The sequence below is a fragment of the Mugil cephalus genome, chromosome 4, assembly GCF_022458985.1.
Source record: "Mugil cephalus isolate CIBA_MC_2020 chromosome 4, CIBA_Mcephalus_1.1, whole genome shotgun sequence".
Lineage (NCBI taxonomy): Eukaryota > Metazoa > Chordata > Actinopteri > Mugiliformes > Mugilidae > Mugil > Mugil cephalus.
Window position 1 is genome coordinate 4,126,640 of NC_061773.1, and position 13,883 is coordinate 4,140,522.

The 13,883-nt window shown below is 41.5% G+C and overlaps 1 protein-coding gene across 1 annotated transcript in view; it reads left to right on the plus strand.

Moving 5' to 3' along the window:
• The window catches only part of LOC125006108 (potassium voltage-gated channel subfamily B member 1-like), a 35,810-nt gene extending 22,344 nt beyond the window's left edge, over positions 1-13,466 (plus strand). The window contains exon 3 of the mRNA XM_047581845.1: positions 7,429-13,466. Coding sequence (XP_047437801.1) covers positions 7,429-9,279 — 1,851 coding nt within the window. The 3' untranslated portion in view covers positions 9,280-13,466. The remainder of the gene's footprint in view (positions 1-7,428) is intronic.
• Positions 13,467-13,883: the final 417 nt, after the last annotated feature.

Genomic DNA, 13,883 nt, shown 5'->3' on the forward strand with positions numbered 1-13,883 from the left:
ACCCACCATTAATCAGGCCTGTACATGCTAGGATCTCGGTTATCATATTTATTCCATTAGCAGAGATCAGCCATGCAGAATGTGTGTGTTATATTCCCCACAGCTCGGAGGAAAGCCTCCTGAGCCCAGTGAGGGTTATTACAGCAGGTTTATACACACAGACGGGGACATGCTGTTTGGAAGACATGACTGTCTCTCAGAGTCAGCAGACAGCACACAGTTCATTAAAAGTTTAGCTCGTTTAACCTCATCTGACACAATTTGTGAATAGGAGGCAAACAGTCTTTTTGCAGTGGCCATACTCAACCAGTATATGTATATTTATATATATACACACACACACACACACACACACACACACACTGATCAGACATAATATTATGACCACCTTCCTAATATTGTGTAGGTCTCCCTTGTGTTTCCAACGTAGTTGTGTCTCATCGGAGAATGGACATGGGTCTTCTGAGGGTGTCCTGTGGTGTCTGGTAACAGAATGTTATTAGTGGGGTCTTTGGGTCCTATGGGTTGAGGGGAGTGGCCTCTGTGGATCATCCCACAGATACTTGATCAGTTTGGGATTTTCCTAAACAGTTTTGATGTGTACACCTTTATATTAACCACTAATAAATATACACTACGTAACTGTGTTTTCATTTTCAAAAACAATATTGCAAAAAGTTCAGAATGAAAATGAGCAATGCTCTCCCACTTCATGTCCACAAAAAAAAATGTATTTTATTCTCAAACATGTACGAGTGTGGCCCAGTGCAAATATTTCACACTCAGACAGAATCTGAATCTTTTCTGATTCTACTTTATTCTTTGTTCATCTATGCCAGATGGAAGTTTAAATGCCACACTTATAATTGAGAGTTTGGCTGAGTCATTTCTGATATTCGTGATGATTTGTATAATTTCACTCACTTCTCCCAAATTATACACCACACATTTTGTCACACTACGTTCTGGCACATAGGACATCAGTTATTATGATCTGCTGAGCTTCACTACATCTGACAAAAGTGGTGCTCCAGATGTTTCCGAGTGGAAGCTTTAAGTCCCGGGCAAAAGGCCAGTTCTGAAAGCACAGGTGTTTTTTTTTTTCCAGAGGACTAACACTCTCAGGGTAATGGCACTGGAACTAGTTCATTCATTGACCACAGGGAGAAATCTCATTCCACTTTCTCACCTTCTCTCTCTTTTTTTCCATTTTTCACAATGTCGCCTTTAATGGTCTTCTCATCCTCTCACCTTTTCTCTGTCATGCATTCAAAAAAGGAAAAAAACGTGTCCATCAAAAGCATAGACAGTTGGCTTTAGAGCGCACAGAGAGCTTGTGTGAAGTCTTGTGATATGAATTAAGACTTTAAAATCCACACATAATGATGTACATACATTTTGTTACCATTTCAATTCATGTAAAACAAAATGTCACTGAATTATATTTATTGTTCATTTCTAATTCTTGACATAAATCATTAAACCAACCATTAAAACAATGCAAGATATTTCATGCAACAGGGAACATGTTGGATTTGTAATGGATGTTCTATGTTCCTACAAAAGCCATACATCGCTGCACACACACTCAATGCACTGTGTCTGTGCGCTTCATCATTTTAGCACCACCTTCACGCTTTCGAAAGGACACATCATGTGAGCAGCCGCGAGCTCAGTAATCCATCTCCTTGTCTCTTCACACTACATAGCCCAGGATAGGTGCAGGCTTCCCGCTATAGGCTTAAAGGTGGGACAGAGAAGGTTGCTAAACAAGGTGAGACGAGGCAGATGAGGCAGAGGACACATCTGTGCAGGACACAGGAGGTCTTGTCAGTTTGGGAGATACTTAATGTCATTGTCTATCTGGTTCAGAAGCAGATGGGGAAATTAGATTGGGGCCACTTGCATAATCAGAAACAGCTCCTTGTTTTTCAACCTTATTGTGATGGAAATGTGTATAAAAAAATTATACTATTAAAATGTCTGCATTCCATTTAGAGTCCAAACTTTTGGACATGGTATTCATTCATGTGGCTGTTCCTTAGACATTTATCACCCACCTAGACCAGACCAGACACCCAATAGTAATGACACTCCGCAATGGCAGCAGTCATCCCCTGACACAGACACACACACAAAAACAGATAACCAGACAGGACACCGTCAGAAGACCCATGTCCGTTTTCTGATGAGTCACAGCTGTTTTGGAGACATGAGGAAGACCGAGACAATATTAGGAAGGTGGTCATAATGTTATGCCTGATCAATGTGAATTAACATCGAAAGAATTCTTTACAAACTAAAATTGAACTGAACCAAAAAATATACCGCAGTGAGTTCAGCCTTATTCCATTACTTCTGATCAGTTAGAGGTCTGCACATCTAGTACTAAATGTTGCTTATTTTTGGTACATTCACAGAGTCGCTCGACAAGCAGCAGCCGGCAGGTGCACCAGATTTTGTTGAAAACAACAGAACTCTCTTTAGACAGACAGTTTAGGAAAGCATTATATCATTTAAAATGTGTTATGCAATTATTTTCCAAAATTAAACTCTTACAACTTTAGATCAAATACATGTGAAATAAAGTCAGATCACCAAGGGGTTAAGCATAATTAGATTATCTAAGAAAGCTGGAGATGAGATGAGGTTTACTCACCACAGTCCCTATACGAAACTTTCCAAGGAGGGTGATTGAAACTCTGGGGAGGAAGTGTTTATAGCTGCAACAGGCTTCTACCATTTCTCTGGTGGGAAGAGGGCTCTCCTCTTTGTTTACTTGCACTGTAATTCCATGCATCTTTTCCACTCAAGTCTCTAACAAAAAACAAACACACTGATCCAGAGTCCCACAGAGAGTACTAGAGCAGAATCACAGCAGCCTCTGTAGGAGGAAGGTCAGGTGTCAGCGCACAGCCCCATAAAACATTTATTGGCAAATCACACAAGGAGCACAATAAGAGGATTAGAGATGCTATCTTGCACTTAACATGCCCAAAGAAAATAAAATGAGTGAGTCATAATCCCTCAATTGATTCATGTGATGAAAAGGGCAAATCCAGTTACAACAAGATTGCACAAGAAATGAATCAACATTTCACACAGCAGGACGCAAGGGAAATCCCAGACACAATATTGTTCTACGACTAGAAAGTCACTTTGTTCAACGTGTCCTCTTTTTTTGAAACCCAAGCATCACTCACCTGTCTTGTGTGTCTGTTTTTATTCCTTCTTTACACAACTCCAGTCTTTTCTTCCTCGCGTCTAATCTGTATTTCCTCGTATTCCGCCTACACAGGTCTGAACTTCAGTGTCACAACTAGAAATTGTGTATCGAATGTTTGGACTAAAATCTGTTAATCCCGTCATGGTTTGGCTCATGGGTTAACTCAACACCTACTGGATGCATGGCCTTAATTATTTAATTATCCAAACTTCAAATTGAAACAATTTAACAGTAAGATCAATACTATACGATACAATTCAAATTTTTAATATTTCAGATATAAAATTTTAAATAAAAGAAATACACTTTTTATCTTCTACATGAAACAATCAGTGCTAATATTCAAACAGAAACATTGTACCTGCTCGCTAATACTATGCTAATATCTGATGTTGAATCCAAACTAACATTTTATCTGTTAAAATTATTAATATGCAAACAAATATTTTATCTATTGTATCGCTACTTTCTAAGCGTCATGGTGAGCATGTTAGCATTTAGCTTGTTCAAAGCAGTTCCAGTAGAAATGCAGTCTTATTTGAAACAGAGAAGAGTTTGCAAAGGTTCTACCAGTTTTTGGATTTTTAATTTTTTATTTGCAGACTCTCACCTAAAAATAAGGTGTGTCTGACAAAAACTAGGGCTGGGAAAACAGGCTAAAAATAAATGAAACAAGTGTTTTTCCCTCCTGGGAAATGAGCTCAACCCCGAATCCCAGTGAGACAGTCCCTCTTCAAGGAACCTCCTGCTAGGTGTTTATAGAAAATCTCCTTTCCCGTCCATTCCTCCCTTGGTCAAGCATGAAGCAGAACAAACCCTGTGCAGTGAAAGCATTGTGAAAACTAGGCTACGTCTCTGGCTCTTTAGTCCGCCACGGCCCTGGAGAGGATCCACTCAAACACACCTTTTCCAGGACAGGACAGCTTGCACTTCAGGAAGATATTAAATATTCAATCTGCAGTCTCTCTGATTCTGTAGGGAAGAGAGGTTTGGAGCTAATTACTGAGCTGAGAGTGAATATGTGCGCGTGTATTATGCATGTGTGTTTGTGATTGTTAGCTGTGAGTGAGTGTAATGACTGTGCGGCAGCACCAGCAGCAGCAGCAGCAGCAGGCATGATCAGATTCATCTCCTGTTTATGCAAACAGGAAGTGGGATGGGCTGCCCTTGTGACCCCCGAGATTGTCATTAAGAGCTAATGAGGTAACACAGCACTAAACCATAAAGCTCTTCAACAGTGGTTCTGCCTTAATGCCCCCGCTGCACAGCAAAATAGATTCACCCAAATGCATTTTAACTGTGGTTCATTTGTAAACATGGAGAGAATACACAATTAAATTTTGTGTTCATATCTTCCCACTGTGTTCTATCAGTTAAATAAACATATTCCATCTTCTCATTTGGGACACTTTAATATTCTACATGAGGCCTCGTGAGTCTTGCAGAGCACACACTGGACTTGCCTCATTCTCCCTTAGTCACAGTGCTGTTGTCCTCAGTAGACATTTCTTTCTCTCTGTGCCAGCGTCTATCTGTGCTGTAGTGAGATCACATCCTTGTAATCTCCGCTTTGGCTGGCCCGGATGGCTTACTATAGGGATGGGAGGGGAAAAGGTCAGCAAGGGAGATAATTTGATGGGAGGTGGAGCTGGTTATCCTTCAGGTGTTCTCTTTACACAACACGCCTAGGTTTAGATTCCGGCCTGTCTTTTGGATTCAGAACAACTCATTAACTGCAGTCCAGCCTGGTTGGCATGTCGAGCTAAATAAAGCTTGATCTAATGAATATCCCCTGCTCTGCTCATTTTAGATCTGAGGGGCTGAGTCTGAGGTCCTGATCTCCACATCCTCAAAAAAGTACTAAAAGTAGTGACACTAACACAGGCTTCTTCAGAGAACACCTTTACTTTTTGTGTCTATATGCCCCTTAGTTCACTTTCAGATCTGAACTGCTGAAGCTGATATGCCCATAGCCTTGTCTAGTCGTCCCAATGTCATCTCCTACCTCCACCTGCAAGTTTCCTCTGCTTTTAGTCCCCCTCTTTTCAAAGGCCAAGGTAGGTGCACAAGGCGTCACCTGTCAAGATTAATTGAAGCTTATGGAGGCTGATTGGTGCCAGGGAATAATCCTGCTCGCCAGTCGCCTGGGACACAGCCTCCACAGTGACCTTGTGTTGGATTTCACTCTGTGGGACAAGAATAATAGGTGTGGCACACCTGCACAGCCACAACTGTGTAGCGTTCCTAATCCTCAGCAATATGACCAGGCCCTATTGTACTCAGCCGATTATATCATTAGTGGGTAGCTCAGTTCTTCTGTAGTCTTTCAGTCAAGCTCACTGACCATGCATGGTGTGCTTTGTAAGACAAGGGGCATTGTGTGATGTGTTTTTCTTCTGGCCACAGATTACAGGCTGAACAGAAATAGAGGAGACAGTCAAGAAATTTTAAAAAAGCGTGTCAGTGCAATCGCTCTCGTCTTCCTCCTTCTTCTTATTGTCGCTCACTGTAAGGTCCACTTGTCTTAACATATACCCCAGAAATTGCATCAGTTCTGACCATATTTCGTATGAGATGCAGGCATGAAAGTCAGAAAGCTAAAGGGGCTGTGAACTGCTATCTGTCAATAAATGCCACCACTATTTGGGAGCATTTCAGCCATTTCTGAAATGTGACAAATGGAATCACATCATCTTTTCACTTTGAAATGGAGCTTCTCAAGGAACACCACCTTCTGACAGTGTAATGGCAGCAATTTACTTTTCAACTTTCAGTGTGTAGTTCAACCTGACCCAAGATTGTTGCTGTACTGAGAGTATCCCAAAAGATTGGGCTGAGATTGATGTTAGAGGTTACCGGAGGAGGTCCCACAGTGATGTCGGCGCCCCCACGTTCTTGTGTGTTTTATTTGTTGCTTTGATTTAATTGTTTGCTTTACTATTTTGTATATTTTTAATGTGACACATGTGCATTGGCAATATTTTAGCAACATCTAGGTTAAGTTATAATTACATTGAATAAAGTTCACACAGCAACTTCCTGCTTAGTGATCCTAAGAAGTAGGTGAAGGTACGCATCATTGTGTAGGCCGAGACAACCTGCTGGTTGTTTTGCTGACATGCTTGTGTGTTTGTATTCACAGAGTGAAAAAATAAAATAAAATAAAGAATTTGTGCGAAATGTATGGATACTTGGACCTTTATAGTTACACTGGACATTCAAAGTCATGTTCAAATTTCACTTCATACAAACTTTTGAAGTGCACAATGTTGAGTACTGCTTAACTCTGCTTGTCTTGTTTGTTGTTTGTGAGTCAAAATAATTAATTCGGTTGTGAAGTTAAAACTTGAGCTGTGGTGACAGATAGTTGTTCAAGGTAATGAGCAAGATTCTTAAACAGAACAGATGGCTTCAGAGTTGTTGCATATTGTATGCTGTCTTTTAATCTTTAAGTCCTGTATTTGTTTCACTAGAGGAAATCAATGGCACTGAAGAGATGTACTGATGATCAAACATTTTCACAAAGATCAAAGGATTGGGCAATTAGTCTAAAACCATTTGCATTTTGTTAGCGTTTATGTCCTGATCAAGGGCATACATTGCTTGTGATATGTCACTTGACCAACTCAGTTTTAAGTGAGTCATTATTCAAAGCAACCACGTAACAGGAATGGGTGAGTCAGCAGGTCTGTGAGGCTGTACTAGCGCTAAGCTAAAGTGCTAATATCAGCATGCTTACATTGATGATGCTGACATGCTTATCTTGCAATTGCACATTAGTAATAAACACAAAATTCAGCCGAAGCTAAGAAGAAAGTAAAAAAAAAAAAGAAAACAATCTGTGGAATCAAATCTGTGGAAATGTACACTGGAAGTTACCATTACAGTTAATTCAGATTGATTTTGTGTATTTTATTACAAAGCCTCTGATAGTTGTTGAGAGAATTCACTTAAATTCAAAAATGCCAGATTTCTGCTGCTAGAAGAAGTCAGGATATTACCTGAGTGAGATTCAACCTGAATGGGACATGTATGTCTGCAAAAACGTACAGATATTTTAGCCTGAAACAAAGAGGAACTGATACTACCTGCTATTCCAGCAAAATGCCAGAATGAGTGCAGAGCACTGTGGTGTATTCCACAGACATTACTCTTTATCCTTCAGTACTTCTTAATGTTTCTTCTCCTCTGTTTTTTTCCAGATCCTGGCAATTATCTCCATCCTCTTCATCGTGCTGTCCACCATTGCCTTGTCTCTGAACACCCTCCCAGAGCTGCAGGATACTGATGAGTTTGGTCAAGCCTCAGACAACCCACAACTGGCCCATGTGGAAGCTGTGTGTATTGCCTGGTTTACCATGGAGTATTTGCTCCGCTTTCTCTCTTCTCCCAACAAATGGAAGTTCTTTAAAGGTCCTTTGAATGTTATCGACCTGTTGGCCATCCTACCCTATTACGTCACCATCTTTCTGACAGAGTCCAACAAGAGTGTGCTGCAATTTCAGAACGTACGCCGCGTGGTTCAGATTTTCCGGATCATGCGGATCTTGCGTATTCTGAAGCTGGCCCGTCACTCTACAGGTCTTCAGTCTCTGGGTTTCACTCTGAGGAGGAGCTACAACGAGCTAGGCCTCCTAATCCTCTTCTTGGCAATGGGCATCATGATATTCTCCAGTCTTGTGTTCTTTGCTGAGAAGGATGAAGAAGACACCAAGTTTAAAAGCATACCAGCGTCCTTCTGGTGGGCTACCATTACCATGACCACAGTGGGTTATGGAGATATCTATCCCAAAACTCTTTTGGGGAAGATAGTTGGGGGTTTATGCTGCATTGCAGGAGTACTGGTGATAGCCTTACCCATCCCCATCATTGTGAACAACTTCTCTGAGTTCTACAAAGAGCAGAAGAGGCAGGAGAAAGCCATCAAAAGGAGGGAGGCTCTGGAGAGAGCTAAGAGAAATGGTAGCATTGTCTCTATGAACATTAAAGACGCATTTGGTCGCAGTGTAGAGCTCATGGATGTCATGGTGGAAAAAACTGATGATAAGGAGAAAGTCCATGATAATCACGTGTCTCCTCTCCAGCAGAGAGGGACCCCCAAATTAAAATCACACACCAACCTCAGCAGCCCCTCCAAGACCCTGGAACCAAGCTACCAAGAGCAGGCCAAGCCTTCGATCAGCCCTCAGCATCTGAGCGTACAGAAACTAGAGGAGATGTACAACAAGATGGCCAAGGCCGAGTCACAACCCGACATTAACAGCAAGGAAAAAGGGACCCTGTCCAAATCAATGAGACAGAGAGCTGAGTTTGAGATGGGAAGCATCCCTACTAAAGGCATGTCAAGTACAGCGGAGGCAGTGACGGACATGAAGAGCATGTCTAGCATCGACAGCTTCATCAGCTGTGCCACTGAGTTTCCAGAGAGTTCTCGTCTTTCCCACAGCCCGGTAAGCAGCATGCCAGGGAAGGTCAGTACCCACCCCAGTCTAGAGCCCACACTGGAAAATGAGCATGAAGGATCCCAGGACACCTCAAAACCTGAGACAGGAGAAGGTACCAAGCCCAGCCCGTTTTCTGAGAGCCCTAGAGGCCTGCGCTTAAACAACCCTCTCAAAAGCCGCTCGCTGAAAGTCAACTTCAAAGATGGTGAGGATTCAGGGACAGGACTCCTCTCGGACAGCTCATCTGTCCAGAGCCCTGAGGTGTCCATCTACACAACTGCCAGCAGCAGGACACCCATCAAGAGCCCTGAGAATTTACTGCCAAGCATCTTCACATTCCACGACGCAACCATAAATAAGTTCATTGATGCTGACACAGATGAGGAGGAGCACTTACACGATGGTTCGGGCACCAGCGCAACCCAAAGACTCCTGGAAAAAGCCAGCCCCAAGTTTGGCCATCACTCCACCATCCAGCAGGGTTCCAACCACATGGAGGGCCCCCAGAAGAAGCTGGGAAATAGCACACTGCCTCTAGAGGGACAAGAGAACCACATGGCTCAGGAACTACAGCCACTTCAGGGAGAGAAGAGTCACTCCAGCTCTTAAAGTTATAAAAAACAAATAAAAGATACAGACCACAGAGAGAACAAGCAGGCGACAGGGCAGCAGAGGAAGTGGAGAGCGAATAAGACGCACAGTGAACTTCCCAAAAAAATATGAAAGGCACTGAAAACAGTTGAAGAACCACAATACAAAATACTTCTTCCATGGAAACAAGTGTGGACGATGGGGAAATTTTTGTGTTGAGCTCTCAAACTTTTACCTACTAGTGACTCTTGAATAAATTGATTAAAGACTCTTAAGAGACTTTAAAAGCAGCAACTAATGCAGTCTAATTTATACAATTTATACATTTGCTTAGGCCCAGATTCAACATTTAGCCTACATGTAAGAGTGCAGTATGTTGTTTTTATAAGCCAGAACATGAATTTTCTGATATTCATGGATCCCACTTTAAAAGCCACTATAGCAGAGGCTATAGTTAAATCTGTAGCAATCCAGGAAGGGCATTGAAACATGGCACATTCAGCTGGGGTATTTCAAATAACTATATTGTAATATTACGGTTGAGCATACATTTTAACTTTATACACAGAGTGTTTAATCACAGCGTATCTTATAAATGTGAAATGTTGGGAAAATGTATAGTTTGCTTCCTGTATTCCTCAAAACTGGCCTTAGTTCATGTTGTCTCCATGTTTTTGTTTGTATGAATGAGAAAGAAACAGAGGGCACATGCATACGTGTGTGAGAGTAATAATAACCTTTCATATCTGTACATATATAAAAAAAAAAGTTATGTAGTGTTCTCTTGTCTTAAGTGTGACCTTTAGGAGAATCAAGTGTTTCTGTTCAGCTGGAGTTTTGTTGACATTTTTTACTGCACAGAAAACAATTAGATGCCACAGAGACACTGTGAGGCTGCATCCATCAATTTCATTGTTGTTCCTATTGTGCCCGACTGCTGGCAAGAGAGAGCACCTTAACGTGATGATTATTTTTATTATGAACCCACAAGAAGGATATGTGTTTTTCTTGCTTGTTTACTCGTTTCTAAATGTGTGTGCTTGTCCCTGCCTGTGTCGGTGGTGTCATCAGAGGTCAGGATCATTTTGGATCCAGAGAAAAAACAAAAAGCAGTCTCGGGTCATTTTGGGAACTTTCTCAGAGGTGTTCCGGTTGTAGCTGATAAACTGAACTCTGCATAAAATGACAGCACTTATGAGCATAGCTGGAAAGGACGACTGCTGAAATCCCAGAGGTTTTCAGTGTTGCTCTTCCAGTATGAACATTGTACATGTATAAGTACTCAAGTAGACTGTACAACAAAAGGTACACATTTACTGTACAAAAAAATATTTATATTTTTAAGATATTTTCTAAAAGAATGGACTCTTAGGCAGATATCTTGTGCTTACATCATACTTTCGCATTTAAGAACTTGTCCTGCATTATTTTAATGGGGTTGCATTTATTAGATGATATTCTGTAGTAGGTGAAATCATTTGTATTGTTTGCTACTGTCTCCCTGTAAAATGTCTGTCCTTGATCCTTCGTACAATGTGAAGAACCAAAGAATCTTGGTCTTTCTGGTAACTCATACAGATAGTTTTAATGTTTTACCTTAAAATCTTTTGAGCATTCCTTTTTAAACAACAGAATCTGACATGTTTCAGGGAGCCATACTTGCTCATTCAGGGCAAACATGTAACATGCTTGATAGAGAGTGCGCCGGCCTCTGAAAGAGACAGCAGGTGATGGAGGATCAAAATAAAAAGAAGGATAAAAGAATAAAAATGAGGGAACAGAGCACTTTCAAAAGATAATTTGATTGCTTACACATTGTGGGTCTTCCGTTATGCTCACATGAGTCCACATGACATCTCTTAGAAACATAAAGACATCTTGCAGCTATGTACAGCTTGGGCCCGTTTTAGTTCAACCAAATATCTTGCTTCTCCGAATGCACCTGATTCTAAACCCATCACAGTAACCTAGGTGTTGTCATTTGGTGCTCCTTCTTACAACAACAGCCATACAAGCATGGTGTCGTAATATTAATTACTTTACAACCTATCATGCAAGCATGCTACAGCTCTTTCTATTAGTGCAGCTTAAAAGAAATCCTAGTATTAACTGCGTATGATCGTTTGCAGTCATTAGACATGAGTTAGATATTTCTGTGCCTTTGCTTTTAAGGAACGCCAACCCTGCACACTGAATCTGTCGCCGTGCCCTGTCCAATGAAGCTGGATGACATTAAATAAAACCGTACAACAAATAAACACATAGCAATCTGGGTCATCGTGCAGTCACGCTGATGCATTAGATGTCCGCAGCCCTCCCTAACGTCTTTCCTGCACACTTACACTTAAATGCACCCAGCATTTACATGAAAAAGGCCCAGTCCACAAAAACAAACAGGTGCAGACTCACTCAGCAGAGAGAACGACCACTGTTTCCATGGTGATGGTTGAGATGACTAGATGGCTCCCATTCGAAGCAAGAAATAGCCTAATTTGTAGACATGGAGTCCTTAAAGACTCAAATGGCAAACTGCAAGCACAGAGAGCATTCTCATTCATTCATCCATTCATGTATCTGTTCATCTCACTTGTTCTCTGCTTACTTGTGACTTCAGTGAGGCCAATCCAGAAGACATTATGCAAACACAAAACTGGATTTCAGGCCTCTCGATCAGACTGCCACGTCATCGGTTTATTTCACCTTCTCGTTCTCATGCAACCATGCGCACGCCTCAGCAAAACACAAAAGAACAGACAGAGCGTGACCACACGAGTGTTCTCCTGACACTACGGTGCAACAGCAACGATGCAAACCAACACTTCAGCTACCTACTCCTGAAAGGAGTGAGTGTGTAACGTGAATGGAAAAGGAACAAGTGCCGTGTGACAGACAGAGCTGTGCAGCAGAGCTGTCAGTCTGATCGCAACTGACATCCCTAACGATGGCAGCAGCACTGCGCTGCCTCTCCTCATGTCCAACTTCAGCCCATATTAGTCTTTAACAAAGGCAGGATCATCATTAAAAACACAATCTTGAGAGCTTGGTCCTGTTCTGTCCTGGGGCACAAAGCAGTCCTCAGGCAAAACCACTTCCATTACACTCTGTTATTAAGAGACAAAGCTAGCAGCTGAGTTAAGGACACACCACTTGTGTGCAATTTTCCTTCACTGTGCTTGAGTCTGTTGTTGCGCAGAATGACAATGCAAAACTGGCATTTGGGTTGAAGCATCCTTTAGAGTGTGCTTTCAACTCTTCCATAAATATCACCCTGGCTATGCTAAGGGACTCCAGGCGTATGGGAAAGGCTCAATTACAGCAGTGTCTTTGGTCTGATGGTGTCAATCTGTTCTGAGGAACAAACTTTGAAACAAAAGAGTCAGACAAAAAGGGGAGAAACAATACACTCACTGGTGATTGGGCATTTTACAGCCCAGCCCTTAACGCCGCATAGTGATAAATGTATGTCGTATGAATTTCACTGCTGAAGGTGTCAGAGACATAAAAATGGGGAGGGTGTGTTTCACAGTGAAGAATGATGCACTCATCCCCTGCAGTAATTAATGAGAAAATGCTGAGCCTCTAATCATTAGTGAACTTTCTTCCAAACAAGCCATATTCCGTTTTCATGAATACGGCTCTTTTCTGTGCTGGATGAATGTTAACAATGTCCTCGTTGCTTTTTATAATTTCTTTTTCTTGTTTTCTAAACAGCACTTTATTGATTTCTCCCAACTTAAATCCTCTGCTGACAAACAGAAATGTCAGCACACAATATTGGTTCAAACACAATTTCCAAAAGCACAATTTACAATGTCATTAAGTAACCATTTTATTTTGAGATCAATACGGAACACAAGAGGTTCAAGCCAAACAAAGACGCATCATGTCATTTTGTGAATCTTCCCCCCGCTTCAGGGAAACAATCACTCTGCTCAACTCACACAGGTCTCAACGCTGCCGCTTACTGTTTCTGAAGAAAATGTTTGTTTTGTAAAGTTTCATACTTTGTACCCGTTGACTTTGTAGAATATTCTTTTTTGTTGTGGTTTCCTTGTTGTTCAACGCATGTAGCGCTATTGAACTTTGACACACAGAACTTGTAAATATCATTTGAGAAGCTTTAGGAAAATGTCTATAATGAGCAGTTTTGAAGCAATCGTCTCCTTCCTTTTACTGACTGATGCTTAATAAAAGATGATAATCTAGTGTTGGTGCGATGAGTGTCACTACATCAACTGAAATGTGTTTGTTAAAAATGGAACTAGTCGAATGATAAAAGCAGGAATGTGAAGCATTAGAGCGAGCTGGTGAGATCCAGACTGAGCTTGACTGTGGATGAAGCCTCCATACTTTATATAACAGCACCCTCTGGTGTCACGTTTACGTACTCATTTAAAATTGTGCATAGTGACTGATGTTAATAACGGTAACGCAAGAACACACACATCCACACACCAGTGCCAGTTGCAGTGGGAGCAACTGGGGGTTCAGTGTCTTGCTAAAGGACACTTCAGCATATGGCACATTCTGGGGATTGAACCGCTAACCGTTTGGTTCGTGAACAACTCTCTCTACCCACTGAGCCTAATATTGTGTGCCTCCAAAACAGTTGTGACTCGTCA